The sequence below is a fragment of the Pan paniscus genome, chromosome 19 (assembly GCF_029289425.2).
Source record: "Pan paniscus chromosome 19, NHGRI_mPanPan1-v2.0_pri, whole genome shotgun sequence".
In the NCBI taxonomy this organism is placed as follows: Eukaryota; Metazoa; Chordata; class Mammalia; order Primates; family Hominidae; genus Pan; species Pan paniscus.
The window spans coordinates 55,756,281-55,775,834 of record NC_073268.2 but is presented as its reverse complement, the minus strand read 5'-3'; the positions used below and the strand labels follow the sequence as shown (position 1 = coordinate 55,775,834).

Here is a 19,554-nt window from a genome sequence, read left to right as displayed (position 1 = left end):
AGCTGGGCTTGGTGGTGTACTCCGGTAATCCCAGCTATTTGGGAGGCTGAGGGAGGAGAATTGCTTGAACCCAGGAGGTGGAAGTTGCAGTGAGCTGAGACGACGCCATTGCATTCCAGCCTTGGCAACAAGAACAAAACTCCGTCTCAAAACAAAACAAACAAACAAACAAAAAAACAAACCAAAGACAGAAGAAGTACAATAGAACTTTTTAAATTTAATTTAATTTTCACAAAGACAGAATTGAATAATGCAACTTATAAAGAATTTTTTTAGAGAACCTCCCTTTTATTAATTTATTTCTGAGATGGGGTTTCACTGTGTTGCCAAGGCTGGAGTGCAGTGGCGTGATCTCAGCTCACTGCAACCTATGCCTCCTGGATTCAAGTGATTCTCTTGCCTCAGCCTCCCAAGTAGCTGGGATTACAGCCACCCACCACCATGCCTGGCTAATTATTTTTGTATTTTTAGTAGAGACGGGTTTTCACCATGTTGGCCAGGCTGGTCTCGAACTCCTGATCTCAGGTGATCTGCCCGCCTGGACCTCCCAAAGGGCTGGGATTACAGGCGTGAGCCACCGCACCTGGCCTACTTTTTCTGTCTTTGAATGTCATAGACATTCAAAGGTTGCCAATGAGAGGCTGATGTGAAGTGACTCAACAGGACATCTCAAGCCACAGTTCCCGAAGGGATAGCAATGGTGCCGTGAGGGAGGGGTTGTGGTGTCTTCGTTTCTGTCGATGGGGGGGAATCTGCTCTCAGCCCCACACCAGTGGGGGAGCTTCCATCTCTACAAAAGGGAGTGGAATAAAAGAATATGCACATCCCAGAATGGCAGTCCCAGGAGAATTCCTGAGGAGAAGGCAGAAAAGGCCCAATGAGCAGGAAACAGGGAGAAACAGGAAGCTGCAGGGCAACCTCCCCAGAGAGAGGGTCCCACTCCTCTCCTGTCCCCTCCCCACCCATCTGGGCAGACCTCATCCCATCTCAGCATAAAGCTCCAACAGCTCTGACCACTCCTGCTCACCGTGACCCATTCTCCACACTGTAGCCACAGCGGTCTCTCCACCCACGAATGTCTAGTGCCTCCCTCTTCAACCTTCCAGACTCTGTCCTCCTTCATCATTGTGGATGGAAACCAGGCAGGGCCAGACAGGGCCAGCTGCATGGGCCTACGACCTGTGCAGTCACAGAGGGCCCCGGTGCTAAGGGCCCCACACTTGGTTTAATGCTCTGCTATAACTGCCTTGACATCCCTCATGACACATGACCAAGAGATCCACATTTCCATTTTCAGTGGGCTCTGCAAATTATGTAGCCACTTCTGGTACCCAGCCTCACCCACTGGGGATTCATCTTTAAGTCCAGGCTTCGAGGCTCAGGAATGTAAATGAAGTCACATTTCTGTTTACTAGCAAAATTACCAGACTTGAAACTCTCACCTCCTTAATCACAGTCTTCAGCCAGGCCCTATTCCTGAGGGTGTCTGGGCCTTCTGGGCCTCCCTCTTGGGAGCCAAGTCTGTTGCACAAATCTGCTGGCTTGGCAGTGTGCCTCAGCCATCCCAATGGTGCCAGGCTCTGGGCAGCAGACTCAGTGCAGTGCCCAGTCCTCCCCTTGAGCAGCTGGCATCCTACTGTGCCCAGGCCACCTGGCCGAGGTGGACTCCAAGTTTCTCTGTAGATTTTCTCTCCTGATAGCTAAGGCCATCAGGCAAGGTCTGACAATTCTTTAGAAGGTTTAGAGAGAAGATTCTCATGTTTAGCTAACATGCGCTGAGCAGCTCCTACATGCAAGGCGCTGCTCTAAGCACTTTTAGCGCACATTCCAGGAACCTCACCATCACACTATGAGGGAAGTACTGTTCATGACTGCTGCCTAGTTATTACAAGGAAACTGACGTTCAGGAAGATTAACTGCACCTCACTGGCCACTCCTTCTCATCTTCCTGCTGGGTTTACCTCATTATCTAACCTCTAAGTGCAGAGGCCCTGGGCAGGCCTCGATTCTCTCCTCCTTTCAGTCCACCCTCTCACCCCTGTTGGTCTTCTGCAACCTCACTCAGCCACCTAATCTATGAAATGACTCTGAACTCCAGATTCCACCTGCCTCTCAGCATCTCTGCGTGGATTTCTAACAGACAAGCTCAAACTCCGTGCATCCAGAACAGAGCTCCTGATCCCCCATCCCCAACTTCCTGCTTCTGTAGGCTTCCCCCATCTTAGACACTTGCTTGACCAAAACCACTGGAATCATTCTTAATTCTTCTCTACCCAAAATCTAATTCATTACCAAATACTGTCAGCTAGACTTTAAAAATATATGCACACACACAAAATTATATGCAGATGCTCCTTGACTTATGATGGGGTTACATCCCGTCGTAGGCTGAAAATATCAGGTTAAAAATGCATCTAATACACAACCTATGAAACATCATAGCTTAGCCTAGCCTACTTTACACGTGCTCAGAACACATACATTAGCCTACAGTTGAGCAACATCATCTAACACGAAGCTTATTTTATAATAAAGTGGTGAATATCTTACATAATTTATGGAATACTGTACTGAAAGTGAAAAACAGAATGGTTTTATGGGTATTTGGCATGATTTCTGCTGCATGTATATGGCTTTCATACCACAGTAAAGTCAAAAATTGTAGGTTGAACCATCGTAAATCAGGAAATGTCTGTATGTATAGCTCTATAGATAGATAGATCACAATAAAGTTGATAAATTAGACTTCTTCGAAATTCAAAACTTTTGCACTTCCAAAGACATCATTAAGAGAGTGAAAATAGGCTGGGTGTGGTGGCTCACACCTGTAATCCCAGCACTTTGGGAGCCTGAGGTGGGCAGATCTCTTGAGGCCAGGAATTTGAGACCAGCCATGGCCAGCATGGCAAAACCCCATCTCTACTAAAAATTCAAAAATTAGCCAGGCGTAGTGGCACACGCCTATAATCCCAGTTACTCCAGACGGTGAGGCATGAGAATTGCTTGAACCCAGGAGGCTGAGGTTGCAGTGAGATGAGATTGTGCTACTGCACTCCAGCCTGGACGACAGAGCAATACTTTGTCTCAAATAAATAAATTAATTAAAAAAAGAAGACTCCTAGGTGTCTGGCCTGGGCAGCAGGGTGGATGGTAGCACTGTTTACTGAGATGAAGATTAAAACAGGAGCAGATTGGTGGGTGGCTATAAGCCAGAGTTGAGTTTTTGATGTGAGATGCCTATCAGATGAAAGTGCCAAGGAGGCAGTTATATTCCCAAGTCTGTGCTTAGAGGGAGACCAAGCAGGAGAGAGGACGTGGGAGGGGCACATGAAGATGCTTTACACAGCCAAGAACATGGATGGTGTCACAGGAGACAGTGTAGACAGAGAAGAGATGAGGAAGCAGGACCACCCTCATCAGGACTGAGCCTGTGGGATTCCAGTTTCTCTTTATGAATATTTTCTTTCTCCTCTCCTCTCCTTTCTCTTTCTTTCTCTTTCTTTCTTTCCTTCCTTCCTTCCTTCTCTCTCTCTTTCTTTCTCTTTCTTTCTTTCTTTCTTTCTTTCTTTCTTTCCTTCCTTCCTTCCTTCTCTCTCTCTTTCTTTCTTTCTTTCTTCTTTCCTTCCTTCTTTTTTTTTGACAAGGTCTTGCTTGTTGCCCAAATTGGAGTGCAGTGGCAAGATCTCGGCTCACTGAAACCTTGACTTCCCAGGCTCAAGCGATCCTCCCACCTCAGCCTCCCAAGTAGCTGGGACCACGGGTGCGTGGCACCAGGCCTGACTAATTTCTTATTTTTTGTAGAGATGGGGTCTTGCTATGTTGCCCCGGCTGCTCTCCAACTCCTAGATCCAAGTGATCTTCCCACCTTGGCCTCCAAAGTGCTAGGATTACAGGCGTGAGCCACTGTGCTGGGGCTTGTAAATGTTTATTGAGTGAATGAGACATTCTTCAGCCCTAAGTAAAGTTGATGGCCTCCTAAGGGATTAGATTAGAAGCTCCCACAGTCAGATGTGGGCAGAAGACAAGGAGGCAGCCTCATAGACTGAGAGGAGCTGCCAGTGAGGACAAAGAAAGCCTGCTGCACTGGGATGAACCCCACACTCCTTGGCAGAGCGTAGGCTACCCTGGGCCATCTGCCTGCCGCCTTCCTCTCCACTCTCATCTCTTCCTGCCATCCTTTTTTCCTTTTTGGGCCAATTTTAGTATTTTCCCTAATGCATTCTATTGCTTCAGACCTTCACACATGCTGTCCCCTCTCTAGGATTACAAAAGTCACGTGAACTCATTATCAGTAAGTCTAACACAATGGAAACACATGACAGAGTGGAAGCTGGCCAGCACCCCTCCTCTCCATTAGTAAGCATTTGCGCTATGCGTTCGCAGATGTGTTTTCTGCGCATATTCTAATGCACTCTCTCTCACACACATGCGTGCCAGATTTTCCTCCCTGCCTCCAAAATGGGAAATACCTCCTTTAATGCACGCTTTCTCCTCTTAATGCATTACGGACTCTTTCCACATATGTATGTGGACAGCACATACTTGCTTATGCTTATATTTCAGTACAAATGTACATACAGTACATTTCAGTACACAGAGAGGTGCCTTGTTCTTTAAGATACATCTTTAGAGTTTGGTTGTATGGATTAATCACAATATATTTAAACAACTGCATTAATGAAGCATTCCCCCCATCCCTTTCTTTCTTTCTTTCTTTCTTTTTTTTTTTTAAACAGGAGTCTTGCTCTGTTGCCCAGGCTGGAGTGCCATGGCATGATATCAACTCACTGTAACCTTCACCTCCCAGGTTCAAGTGATCCTCCCACCTAAGCCTCCCAAGTAGCTGGGATTACAGGTGCCCTCCACCATGCCTAGATTTTGTGTGTGTGCGCGTGTATTTTTTTAATAGAGATGTATTTTTTTCACCATGTTGGTCAGGCTGGTCTCAAACTCCTGACCTGAACTGATCCACCTGCCTTAGCCTCCCAAAGTGCTAGGATTACAGGTATGAGCCACTGTGCCCGGCCACACTTTCTTTCTTTTTCTTCTTTTTTTTTCCCCCTCTTCACATCCACTGTGGAGTTGTAGCTGGAGACATATTTCCACCCACAAAGCCTCCAGATGTTAAAACGTTTCCCAACGTCAACTTAATACAGTGATGGCAACACTTCCCTCCCACCCCTCCCAGTAGGGTTGAGATTATACTGTATTCCCTACTGGTTTACCCTTCCCCCCATGAAGGGTAGCATTTTCCCTGGGTGCAGAGGCTCCCTCATAGTCTCCAAGACTGAAGGACCCCTAATTTTGGGACTGCAGCTTAAGTGTATTACATTAAACACCATAAAAAGCTACAAGATGCTCTTTTAAGGGAAGAGGAAACTGGTCATAGAAATGCCTCCCATTTTCATTGCCAATTTGATTTTTAAATCCATGAAGGATCTTACAGAACATGTCTCTGAGATAATCTTTTGGGTTAATCCATGATGCAACAGCATCACAAAAAAATATAAAATCTTGGATTATGCCATTGGGATTCACACTGATCATGATGCAGATTCCACGGAATGTTGAATCCGTTTCTCATTGTCTCTTATGTTTCTCAGAGAGGTGCACCAGGGTCTCGTAAACTGCTGTAGCATGGGGGCCACCTCTTGAGGACAAACATAACCAAGACAACCAATTGTTACTGCTGTATTCTTTAACAACGTCTTTGGTGTGTTGGGTCTGTTAATGATTTCTACAAGCTGGTGCAACACCATAGGGATATAAGGCTGCATCTCTATACCCATTTGAATGGGGATTTCTCCAATTGCTCATGTGTCATTGTTGCAGACTGAAATGAATTCTGCAGTTAGGTTGGTTCCCAATATTGGCATAAAATCAGCTACACAAGGCTTAATATGCTGAAAGCAAGCTTTTGTGAGGTCAATTAACAGGGCAAAAGAACTCTGTCGAACTTCCGGCATTTTATCCTGCATGCACTGATATGTTAGTGTTAGGATGTTACTTCGGGCTACCAGTTGTTCAATATTGCCTCCAAGTCCTTCAGCCAGGCCACTCAGTAAATCAAGAGCCACTATCATAAAATCTTTATCTGGAGCTTCATATTGATCTGGTTGAGCATTGCTTAGCATGGCTTGTGCAAGAGTCTTCTGTACTAGGTTTACCCAATGCTGACACATAGGTTCACAGTATGGAAGGAAGCCAGACTGCAGCACTGTGGCAACTGAAAATGGACACTCAGGTAAAGGGAAAAGATCTTTATCTTCATCCTTTAACATGTTCCGTTTCTGGATCAGTGGAGGCATTCGCATTTGAATATATTCTGGTTTGTTTAAATGATGTCCTACTGAATCTGCTAATGTCCCTCTGGCATTGTAAAGAATGAGCAGGTTCTTATGCTGGTATTTACTAAATGCAAAGACCAGGGTATCAAGTATATAAGCAAGGTAAGCAACAAGTTCTGTACAAGCCTCCTCTTCTAGGGTAGCAAAGGCACTGCAGGCAGCTTCTGGTACTCTCTTGTTGCTATCCAGGATGCGTTTTAGCAACTCTGTCATTAATGACTTCAGGTACGTGTCTGGTGGCTGGCTGACTACCCAGTGTGCATAGCGGCTAAGAGTCCAGCATGTTATGGAACGGACAAGAGCCTTCTTATCAGAGAGGCACTGAATAAGGTGAGGAATAAGCTCAGGCAAGCAAGGAATCATGCCCTGCATGCAACCTTCAGCAACTGTTCCTAAACCCAAGATGGCTAATTCTTTAACAACCCATTCATGATGAAAAAGTAATTCTTTCAAAAGGGGCAATATATATGGCAGCAGTTCATCATGATGCACGTTTGCAAGAACATCTAGGGCAGCAACAGAACATTTCCTTAGATTCCAGTCAGAAATTGTATCATCATCATCAATTTCATTATCATCATCATCATCATCTTCCTCTTCAATTCCATCTTCATCATGCTGCTGAGCCACTGTCCTTGATCGGTGAAAACGTGGCCATATATCCTGTTCACTATCAGGAATCATTTCGTCTTCTTCAACATCACCCTTAGGTAGGATAATATCTATATCTGAGTACTTCATGCCATTCACTAACACAGGAATCAACCTGGGAAGATGCCTTACGAATACATCTTTGCACACTTGCTGTTCAGCTAAAGTTAGCCAAAATTCACAGGCTTCTAAAGCCACATTTTCTTCTTGATCTTGAGTCCTCTGTAGCATCTACTCAACTATATTACGCACGTGAGGGAGCAGGCGATCCACTCAAACTTCGAACAACATCACAAGTGCTCGGCACACATTTTTCCATACCTCTGGCTCATCAGCCAATGCAAAGAGATTTCTCAATAAAAGAATCAATGTGCAACATCAGAGCTTGAGTCCTGATGATAAATTGATTGACACATACAACAGCGTGAGACCTTATTTTTGGACTACTGTGCTTGAAGAACTGTAAAAATTTGGGAATCCTGATGTTGAGAGGACAATCTAAAACATCACTATCTAAAATCTCAACGGAATCTTCACAAATCTTCTGAAGGGTGCCAAATGCTCCCTCACAGGTGGTGTAATCTTCAGAATCCAACAGGCTACAGAGTTTTGGTAAGAGGTCAGGCCAATTCTGCAATTCTCTCTTGGAGGCTATAGTTGTGATCAAAATACCAGCAGTGGCTCTAATCAGAAGAGAGGAGTCACCAATATTATTTAAACATTCACTTTTAATGAAGTTTGTTGCACCATTTGGGAAGTTCTGAAAGTGTGCTTTCACATTATTCTTCAAGATGAGACCACACAATGATCTTGTGGGTTCATCTTCAGATTTTAATTTTGTAAGAACAAAAATCAAGTAGTTGCTAAAGTCTGGATCTTGATTAAGTTGTTCCAGTTTCTAGAATTGTTGCACAGTTCTCTGGATGGTGGTGTCTGGGGACTGGGACTCCTTCAATAGCTGCAGGATTTGCTGAAGCCCTTGCTTATCAGGTTTCCATTCATACTCCACCTTGGTTTGCTGGAGTGCCCCAAAGGAAGTCTCGGACAGTGAAACCCAGTGGAACTGCTCCTGGCAGCCCAGCCGCCGACGTCTGCTGCTGCTGCCACCACGGCTACAGAGCGCAAGGAGCCAGCCAGACTGAGTCCGATTTGATGTGTATCCTTGTTTGATGCCCAGGTTGGAAGCATGTCACAATGAGTCAACTAAGCAATAACTAGAATATTATTGATTCCAGAAAGCTTTCTCTTATTTTAACTCTGTATTTCAGAACTTCAAGGTCTATGAATAGTTACCCACCTATAAAATGAATTAAATTTAACTAAATCCTAGTATTGTGAAGAATTAGTTTTTCGCCATTTCTGTTTACTCTTATACTAACTGAAAGACTGTCTCACCACAATGCTTGATGTAAATTGTCTGATTGGTTAGTGACAACCTCATTAATTATTGCAGCTTGCAAAGGGATTGATTTTTAAATTTTTACTTATTAATTATATACGTGCTTATTTGTTTTCTCATTTACTTGCTTTCTTATTTATTTGGTTATTATTTACTTACTTTCCTGTTGTTTTAAAAGAGGATTCTAATTAGATATTATCTAAGTGATTTTGCCAAGTTCTTACATTTTGTTGGTTTAAATTGCTTTAAGATATATGCTTGAAATCACGTTTATTCTTGAAATGTGTGTCATTTGCAGTGTGTGTGTGAAGGGAAATGAGTTATTTTTTAAAAAGAGAATTATTTAGATATGGTTTTAGTGATTCCTCAGCATGATAACTGGTGATGAAATGTAGCTTATTGTTTTCAGCTAGTTTACATTGGTCTTGAGACAAACAGAATTTTGTTTCTTAATTACAGGCTCTAGATGACTTTATAGAACACCTCAGGGCTGTTATCAAGTACTTACATACGAAGGATAACTCCATGTGATTATATATTTTATACCCCAAAGGAAAATAAGTTTAAATTTAATTTTAACCAGATGATGCCATCGGTACGGAGTCACTCTGTCGTTGTGTCCACACTGGCCAGGATGCGTTTTAATGAATGGTGTTTGTTTATTCAGTCTTAGCCAAATGAGCAAGGACCTGGAGACCGGGCAATTTGAGAAGACGTTTAGGAACCACTGGCTTTTCTCTGTTGATGCCACTATGTAAACTAAGGCTGACAGTGGGTAGGGAATGTGTGTGGAATTCCTGTGTGATTCACTGTAACTGTGGTGTGCTGAATGCGTGCTTAAGCTAGTGTCAGCATTGTCTTCCTGTAAGTTAAAGATCCCTTCTGTGAGCAGGACTCCTGAGGACTCAGGAATGCTGTATTTTGAAATCTGCTTTAGAGGATATTTTAAGACTTTTAATAAAAGAAAGACGACTAATGTATAAGGGGACTTAAGGGGAAGAAAAACCCTTTCCTCTATAGGGTAGCATCTTTGGGATTATAATTTTTGTTTTCTTTAGGTTGGTTTCATTTTCAAGTGAATCCAGAAAACACTGTTTTCGTTGACAATATTGCTATAAAATTACCATAATATGAGGATATGTTGTCAGTCTCAAATATATAAAATGACCAATTTCAGTGAGCATTTATCCTTTTAAGAAAACCTATTCTATTAAAATCCAATTTTGTGCAAAAAGTGGGAAATAAATGGAGACATAAGTGTTTGCTTTATGAGACTATTTGATTCATGTAAATAGAAAATAGTTTTATTACATGTAAAATATGATTTAAATTGGTCAAAATGTCATTTCCAGAAAGCATACCTTTTAAGCCAGCACTCATTACATAGAACAAGGATTCTATCTGTGTGCCACAAACCACTTCAAATAATTTTCTTTATAAGTAATGACATATAAAGAAATATATGTAATGACATGTTCCTTAGAGTCCATCTCAACTCCAATTCCTCAGGAACATTGTCTTTGAGTACAAATTATAATGAGTTTATTTTCTAACTAAAGTATAGTAGTTAGACTAGTTTATTAGCTAGTTTGGTTCTGACCTCTGTGGTTGAGAACAGACACAAGACAAATGCTATTATATCTTCAGATCTTATAGAAAGCAGATAGTGGAAATGATGAAGTGTACCTGGCTGGCTTTCTGACGATTTGTGTGAAATGCTTGGCTTTGTAATTTTACATTTCTTTCTAGTCTGATGCCTTGAGTTTATTTAGACAGAAATGTATTTAAATTTGGTTATCTGATTTTTAAAATGCTGCTTCACAGTTGTATACTACTTAAAGTATGTAGCTTTATATTTAATCTAAGTTGGAATTGGGTTTTTTTTATTGTCATTTGGTACATTGGTCAACACTTAATAAATGTTTAACTTTTTGTTTTGAGTTAATTATAGATTTGCATGCAGTTGTAAGAAATAATACAGAGAGGCCGGGTGTGGTGGCTTATGCCTGTGATTCCAGTTACCTGGGAGGCTGAGGCGGGAGGATCCCTTGAAGCCCAGGAGTTCAAAGATGTAGTGAGCTGTGATGGTGCCACGGCACTCCAGCCTGGGTGACAGTGAGACCCCATCTCTACAAAGAAAAACAAAAAGAAATAATACAAAGAAATCTCACGTACGGGCCTACCAAATTTTATTGTGTTTGCTTTATTGCACTTTGTAGATATTATTTTTTTACAAACTGAAGGTTGGTGGCAACCCTGTGTCAAGCAAGTCTTGCGGTGCTGTTTTTCTAACAGCATATGCTCACTTTGTGTCTCTGTGTTCCATTTCGGTAACAGTATTTTAGATGTTTTCATTATTATCATATCTGTTATAGCGATCAGCGATCTTTGATGTTGCTATTGTAATTGTTTACAACCTCAGTGATATAAGAGGGTGAACTTAATCAATGTTGTCTATGTGTCTTTTTTTTTTTTTTTTTTTTAAGACAGGGTCTGTCTCTGTCACCCAGGCTGGAGTGCAGTGGCATAGTCACAGCTCACTGCAACCTCCACCTTCCGGTGGAAGATGCCATTTAAGACTTTGCTCCTAGAAACGAGAAGTCAGTGCCTGGCTTCAAAGCTTCAAAGGACAGCTGACTGTCTTCTTAGGGGCTAACATAGCTGGTGACTTTAAATTGAAGCCGTTGTTTGTTTACCATCCCAGAAATGCTACAGCCCTTAAGAATTATGTTCAATCTACTCTGCCTGTGCTCTGTACACTTAACAGCAAAGCCTGGAAGACATCTGTTTACAGCATGATTTGCTGAATATTTGAAGCCCACTGTGGAGACCTACTGCTCAGAAAAAAAAGAATTCTTTCAAAATATTATTTCTTTTTGACAACACACCTGGTTACTCAAGAGCTCTGATGGAGATGTACAAGGAGAGGAATGTTGTTTTCACGCCTGCCAACACAGCATGCATTGTGAAGCCCGTGGTTCAAGGAGTGATTTTGACTTTCAAGTCTTATTAGTTAAGAAATACATTTTGTAAGGCTAAAGCTGTCATAGATAGTGATTCTTCTGATGGATCTGTGCAAAGTAAATGGAAAGCGTTGTGGAAAGGAGTTACCATTCTAGATACCATTAAGAACATTCATGAGGAGGTCAGAATATCAACATTAACAGGAGTTTGGAAGAAATTGATTCCAACCACCCTGGATGACTTTGAGGGGTTCAAGCCTTCAGTGGAGAAAGTAACGGCAGATGTGGCAGAACTCGCAAGAAAACTAGAATTAGAAGTGCAGCCTGAAGATGTGACCGAATTGCAATAAGCTCATGAGAAAACGCGAACAGGTGAGGAGTTGATTTTAACAGACGAGCAAAGAAAGTGGTTTCTTGAGATGGATTCTACTGGTGAGGATGCTGTAAACATTGTTGAACTGACAACAAAGGATTCAGAAGAGGGTATAAACTTAGTTGATAAAGCAGCAAAGGGGTTTGAGAGGACTGACCCCAATTTTGAAAGAAACTACTGGGGGCAAAATGCTACCATACAGCATCATACGGCACAGAGAAATCTCCTCTCTAGGCCCCAGTTGTTTCTAAGTGAAGAGAGTTTTAGAATCCATCTCATATATTTGTTGCGAGGATGAAGTTAAAACAAGTAGGATATTTAGGATAGGACATGGCTCATAACAAGCTCTCCATGAATATTAGCTATCATTATTCTTAACAAAATTACCAGATTAATAGATTGTCTGCTCTGCTCCTTTGCACTAAATTTAGTAGTTTATTTCATTTATTTTATCTTCATTAAGGCAGTTGGCACAAAATTAGTTTGTTAATCTGGGCAATAGAATTCTTTTTTTTTTCTTTTTGAGATGGAGTGTCTCTCTGTTGCCCATGCTGGAGTGCAGTGGCACCATCTCACCTTACTGCAACCTCCACCTCCTGGGTTCGAGAGATTCTCCTGCCTCAGCCTCCTGAGTAGCTGGGACTACAGGCCCCCACCACCATGCCCAGCTAATTTTTCTATTTTTAGTAGAGACGTGGTTTCACCGTGTTGGCCAGGATGGTCTTGATCACTTGAACTCAGGTGATCCACCTGCCTCGGCCTCCCAAAGTGCTGGGATTACAGGGCAAGAGCCACCACACCGGGCCAATGGGCATGTTTTTAACAGTGATTCTCCTAGCACTCATCATTTTATGTTTTCTCTCTTAGCATAAACAAGTTTCAGTCTTACTGATGTGTGTTAAACTGTTCCCCCATTTATACTTCAGTTGGTTTATGGTTTTTAATAATGTAGATACACATGTAAGGAATATTTATATGTACATCACTTTTCACTTTTAAAACGTTGTGATAGGCCAGGCGCAGTGGCTCATGCCTATAATCCTAGCACTTTGGGAGACTGAGGCGGGTGCATTGCCTGAGCTAAGGAGTTCAAGACCAGCCTGGGCAACACAGTGAAACCCCGTCTCTACTAAAATATAAAAAAAATTAGCCATGCGTGGCAGCGTGCACATGTAGTCCAGCTACTCAGGAGGCTGAGGCAAAAGAATTGCTTGAACCCAGGAGGCAGAGGTTGCAGTGAGCCAAGATCGCGCCACCGCACTTCAGCCGGGGAGACAGAGTGAGACTCCGTCTCTTTTTTTTTTTTTTTTTTGAGACGGAGTCTTGCTCTGTGGCCCCGGCTGGAGTGCAGTGGCGTGATCTCGGCTCACTGCAAGCTCCGCCTCTCTAGTTCACGCCATTCTCCTGCCTCAGCCTCCCGAGTAGCTGGGACTACAGGCGCCCGCCACCACACCCGGCTAATTTTTTGTATTTTTAGTAGAGACGGGGTTTCACTGTGTTAGCCAGGATGGTCTCGATCTCCTGACCTCGTGATCCACCCGCCTCGCCTCCCAAAGTGCTGGGATTACAGGCGTGAGCCACCGCGCCCGGCCAACTCCGTCTCTTAAAAAAAAAAAAAAAAAAACTGTGATAAGGTCAGGCGTGGTGGCTCACGCCTGTAATCCTAGCACTTTGGGAGGCTGAGGCGGCCGGATCACCTGAGTTCAGGAGTTTGAAACCAGCCTGGCCAACACGGTGAAACTGTCTCTACTAAGAAAAATACAAAAATCAGGGGCTAGGCACGGTGGCTTACGCCTGTAATCCCAGCACTTTGGGAGGCCAAGGTGGGCGGATCACGAGGTCAGGAGATCGAGACCATCCTGGCTAACACGGTGAAACCCCGTCTCTACTAAAAATACAAAAAGTTAGCCGGGGATGGTTGCGGGCGCCTGTAGTCCCAGCTACTCGGGAGGCTGAGGCAGGAGAATGGCATGAACCCGGGAGGCGGAGCTTGCAGTAGGCGGAGATTGTGCCACTGCACTCCAGCCTGGGCGACCAGCGAGAGTCTGTCTCAAAAAAAAAAAAAAATTAAGAAAGAAAAATACAAAAATTAGCCAGGCGTGATGGCAAGTGCCCGTAATACCAGCTACTCCGCAGGCTGAGGCACCAGAATAGCTTGAATCCGGGAGGCGGAGGTTGCAGTGAGCCGAGATCGCACCACTGCACTCCAGACTGAGGGACAAAGTGAGACTCAGTCTCAAAAAAAAAAAAAAGAAAAGAAAAGAAAAAAAAGGAAGCAAGCTGGGTATGTGCGTTTAGAGGTGCTGTACATTTTCAGCATTACAAATGAATAGAGATGAGTGGCAATAGTTACTTTGGTCCATAGATTTTTGGTATCTTAACTAGTTTTGGATCTCTTCCACTAAAGGAACTGCCTGTTGAACGTTGTTAGGAATGTAAGTACTGAAGGCAAACTGCCTGGGTTTGAATTTTGTTCTGTCCCTTGCACCCTGCCTGGCTTCAAATCCTAGCTCTGCTTATTAAGTTCTTTTATGGTGATGACCTTTGAGCAAATGTCTTAGCTTCTGCTTTCCCAAGTAAATGGACACAATAGTTGCCACCTTGTGAAAGATTCATGTAATTGACCAGTGTTTACCAAGTAGCATCAGTGTTCAGTTTCAGTCATTGGTGATTCTGCAGTTGGACTGTGATGGGGTGTTGGGGTGGGGGTGGTGTGTGTGTGCAGCACTTAATTGCATGCGGAAAGGAAAAGATACTTTTTATAACCGAGAGGCAGCTTTTCTCTGCTTTTGTGTCAAAAGGGAAGAAGGGAGTTTGGAGAGGGAAACCAATTCTCTTTAATACTAAGCTCTGTTCTTCAAAATCAGAAGTAGATAGAATGTGTAATAATTTACAGAATTTCTAGACTGAAACAATCTGATTTTTAAAAATGTATTTTTATTTTTTCAGGTTGAGACTGAGCTACAGTTAATCTGTGGCGACGTGCTGGATGCACTGGACAAACACCTCATTCCAGTAGCTGACACTGGCAAGTCCAAGGTTTTCTATTAGGAAATGTAGGTTCTATACTAGAAAGGAAAATGTAAGATTAAAAGTTGGCCTTTTTAGAATCATGACTTTCTTCTATGTAGGTTTCCAACTTTTATTGAAAAATAATTGTTTAATGTTAGAAGGATAGTCAATGTTGGAATAAAAAGATGGTCAGGCTATTACAAAAAATGCATTAGCTTTTGCTTTGCCTATTTATATTCTTTTGCTTTCATGGGACCTATCTCATTCCCCTCCCCTAAACGGCCACACATTTCACAGTGCTGGCTGAAAGTTTCATGTAGAAATTTTATTTTATGATTAATACACTTGTGCCATTTCTTGGAACCACTTGCTTGTTTAATTCTAGTCTATCAAGTGATAATTTTGTTGATATTTAGAGGCTCCTCAGTTAATTTCTGTGGGATTTTTCATTATATTTAATAAGGAAAATAATAGGAAATAGCTAAGAAAAAAAGAAACAAAGCCAATTATTCCTGAGCGTGTTTAAAATTATTGAAGTACACTTGTTGATTTTTAGTATAGAACCTACATTTCATAATAGAAAACCTTGGACTTGCCAGTGTTAGCTGCTGGAATAAGGTGTTTGTCCAGTACATTCAGAATGTCACCACAGATTAACTTTAGCTCAGTCTCAACCTGAAAAAATAAAAATGAATTTAAAAAAATTCAGATTGTTGAAGTCTAGCAATTCTGTAAGTTATTACACATTCTATGTACCTCTGATTTTGAGGAAGAGAGCTTAGTACTGAACAGAATTAGTTTCCCTCTCCAAACTCCCTTCCTCCCTTTTGACACAAAAGCAGAGAAAAGCTGCCTCCCGGTCATCAAAAGTATCTTTTCCTTTCTGCGTGCAATTAAGTGCTACACACACACACCACCCCCACCCCAACACCCCATCACAGTCCAACTGCAGAATCACCAATGACTGAAACTGAACACTGATGCTACTTGGTCAATTACATGAATCTTTCACAAAGTAGCAACTATTGTGTCCATTTACTTGGGAAAGCAGAAGCTAAGACATTTGCTCAAAGATCATCCCCTTAAAAGAACTTAATAAGCAGAGCTAGGATTTGAAGCCAGGCAGGGTGCAAGGGACAGAACAAAATTCAAACCCAGGCAGTTTGCCTTCAGTACTTACATTCCTAACAACGTTCAACAGGCAGTCCCTTTAGTGGAAGAGATCCAAAAAGTTAAGATACCAAAAAACTATGGACCAAAGTAACTATTGCCACTCATCTCTATTCATTTATAATGCTGAAAACGTACAACACCTCTAAAGGCAGATACCCAGTTTACTTCCTTTTTTTTTTAATTTTGAGAGGGGGTTTTGCTTTGTTGCCCAGGCTGGAGTGCAGTGGCGTGATCTCAGCTCCCTGCAATCTCCACCTCCCGGGTTCATGCCATTCTCCTGCCTCAGCCTCCCGAGGAGCTGGGACCACAGGCGCCCCCCACCATGCCCAGCTAATTTTTTGTATTTTTAGTAGAGAGGGGGTTTCACCGTGTTAGCCAGGATGGTGTCGATCTCCTGACGTTGTGATCCAACTGCCTCGGCCTCCCAAAGTGCTGAGATTACAGGCATGAGCCACCACGCCTGGGCTCTTTTTTGGTTTTTAGACAGTCTTGCCCTGTCACCCAGGCTGGAGTGCAGTGGCCCTGTCTCGGCTCACTGCAGCCTCTGCCTTCCAGGTTCAAGCAGTTCTCATGCCTCAGCTCCCTGAGTAGCTGGGATTACAGGGGCGTGCCACTATATCTGGTTAATTTTTGTATTTTTAGTAGAGATGGGGTTTCACCACGTTGGCTAGGCTGGTCTTGAGTTCCTGGCCTCAAGAGATCCACCTACCTCGGCTTCCCAAACTGCTGGATATAGGTGTGGGCCACATGCCGTGGCCCAACTCTACTATTTCAATGAAGCTCCTGTACCCTAGGTCATCACTGACTTCCCAGTTGCTGAATCCAGTTGTCTTTACTGAGTTCATCCTTAATTTAACTTTCTTTTGCATTGAAGCTACTGACCACAGCATTCTGAAACTCTATTCCTTTCATTACTGTGATTCTACTTTCCTTGTTTTTCATCTTATCTCTTAGTCTGTGGCTTCTCAGACTTCCTCACAATTGATTGCTTATTTTAAAAATTCAAAAATTTAAACCTCCTGAGCAGTTCAAAAATAATATACTTTTGCAATTTTAAAAAACTTTTCAAAGAGTTCCAAGGATAGGTCGGTGATCACCAGTTGATACCATTTTGCCATATTTTCTTTGTCTGTGTGTCCCTCCCTTTCTACCTGCACCCACATATATGTATATCTATGAATATTCACTTTTTTAACTTTAATAAATTTTCTTGCTGTACAATTTGAGAGTTAACTGCAGATTTCATAGCACTTCACCCCTAATTTCTTCTATATATCTCCTAAGGGCTTTTTTTTTTTTTTTAGGAGGAGTCTCACTCTGTCACCCGGGCTGAAGTGCACTGGCGCAATCTTGGCTCACTGCAACCTCCATCTGCTGGGTTCAAGCAATTCTCCTGCCTCAGGCCCACAAGTAGCTGGGATTACAGATGCCTGCCTAATTTTTGTAATTGTAGTAGAGACGGGGTTTTGCCATGTTGACCAGGCTGGTCTCAAACTCCTGACCTAAGGTGATCCGCCCTCCTCGGCCTCCTAAAGCGTTGGGATTACAGACATGAGCCTCCATTCCCAACCTCCTTTTCCTTTTGTAATTAACAAGTGATCTATGGAATGATAGAAACTGTGTGAATATTCTGTCCCATAATAATCTTTACTTAATGGTTTTATCTGGATTGCTTCTTGCCAAATCAAATATTACTATGATTATAAAATGGAGACTTTTCTATTTTTTCTATATTGTCGTTCTTCTCTAAAGATTTTTTTATGCTCCTTTTTTTTTTTTTTTTTTTGATTTGAAGTCTCGCTTTGTCACCAGGCTGGAGTGCAGTGGTGTGATCTCAGCTCACTGCAACTTCTGCCTCCCGGGTTCAAGCAATCCTCCTGTCTCAGCCTCCAGAGTAGCTGGGACTACAGGCATGCGCCACCGCGCCCAACTAATTTTTTGTATTTTTAGTAGAGATGGGGTCTCACCATGTTGGCCAGGAAGGTCTCGATCTCTTGACCCCGTGATCCAGCCACCTCGGCCTCCCAAAGTGCTGGGATTACAGGCATGAGCCATCGCGCCTGGCCCTATACTCCCTTTTTAAATTTTTTTTTTTTTTTTTGAGATAGAGGTTCACTCTGTTGCCCAGGCTGGAGTGCAATGATGTAGTCTTAGCTCACTGTAACCTCCGCCTCCCAGGTTCAAGCAATTCTCCTGCCTCAACTTCCTGAGTAGCTGGGATTACAGGCGCATGCCACCACACCTGGCTGATTTTTGTATTTTTAGTAGAGATGGGGTTTCACTGTGTTGGCCAGGCTGGTCTTGAACTCCTGAGCTCATGATCTGTCTGCCTCAGCATCCCAAAGTGCTGGGATTACAGGTGTGAGCCACTGCACCTGGCCCCCCCTCCTTTTTTTTTTTTTTTTTTTTTTGGAGACAGGGTCTTCCTCTGTTGCCCAGGCTTCAGTGCAGTGGCATGATCGTGGCTCACCACAGCCTTGGACCCCAGGCTGCCTCAGCTCACTGCAACCTCTGCTTCCCAGGTTCCATGATTCTCGTGCCTCAGCCTCTGAAGTAACTGGGAGTACAGGTGCACACCACCACACCTGGCTAATTTTTGTATTTTTAGTAGAGATGAGGTTTCACCATGTTGGGTAGGCTGGTCTCAAACTCCTGGCCAACATGGTGACCCACCTGCCTTGGCTTCCCAAAGTGCTTCATATTGTTAGCCCTAATTCTAGTCGAATTCCATAGCGTTCTACTTCTTTATTTTTATTTTTTTATTTTTGAGGCGGAGTCTCGATCTGTACCCCAGGCTGGAGCGCAGTGGTGTGATCTCGGATCACTGCAGCCTCCACCTCCTGGGTTCAAGCAAGTCTCTGCCTCCACCTCCTGAGTAGCTGGGATTACAGGTGCCTGCCCCCACGCCTGGCTAATTTTTGTATTTTTAGTAGACATGGAGTTTCATCATCTTGGCCAGGCTGGTCTTGAACTCCTGACCTTGTGATCTACCCGCCTCGGCCTCCCAAAGTGCTGGGATTACAGGCGTGAGCCACCGCGCCCGGCCACATTCTTCTTTCAGGTCATATTTGGATCTCCATTTTTTCTACAGTGAGAACTCTGGTAACAACATAAATAAATGCATTCATTTGTTCAGTTGTACAATATATGCATAATGAAAATTATAATACCAATAGTATTTCCAGCTACAAACCTACTAAGTTTGATTTAACATTTCTTTGCAATTTTTTTGTGTGCTTACATATAGGCTACTAACGTTGTGCAGTCTAAAATTACTTAAGTATCTTTTTCTCGCCAGGAACAGTGGCTCATGCCTGTAATCCCAGCACTTTGGGAGGCCAAGGCAGGGGGATCACGAGGTCAGGAGTTCGAAACCAACCTGGCCAACATGGTGAAACCCTGTCTCTACTAAATATATAAAAATTAGCTGGGCGTGGTGGCGGGCACCTGTAGTCCCAGCTGCTTCGGAGGCTGAGGCAGGAGAATCACTTGAACCTGGGAGGTGGAGGTTGCAGTGAGCCAAGACCACGCCACTGTACTCCAGCCTGGGTGATAGAGTCAGACTCTGTCTTAAAAAAGAAAAATCTTTTCCTTTTATATCTTTTTTCTCTTTCTCTTTCTGTGGTAAAATTATTG

General features: G+C 43.0%; 1 protein-coding gene across 1 annotated transcript; it reads right to left on the bottom strand.

The window, feature by feature from the left end:
- Positions 1 to 4,512: 4,512 nt before the first annotated feature.
- Positions 4,513 to 7,250, bottom strand: LOC117976448 (transportin-1-like). Its single transcript, XM_063599519.1, is given in 2 exon segments — positions 4,513 to 5,576; positions 5,579 to 7,250. Coding segments are annotated over 2 exon segments (1,896 nt in total). The 5' UTR covers positions 7,230 to 7,250; the 3' UTR covers positions 4,513 to 5,331.
- Between the last annotated feature and the right edge of the window lie 12,304 nt (positions 7,251 to 19,554).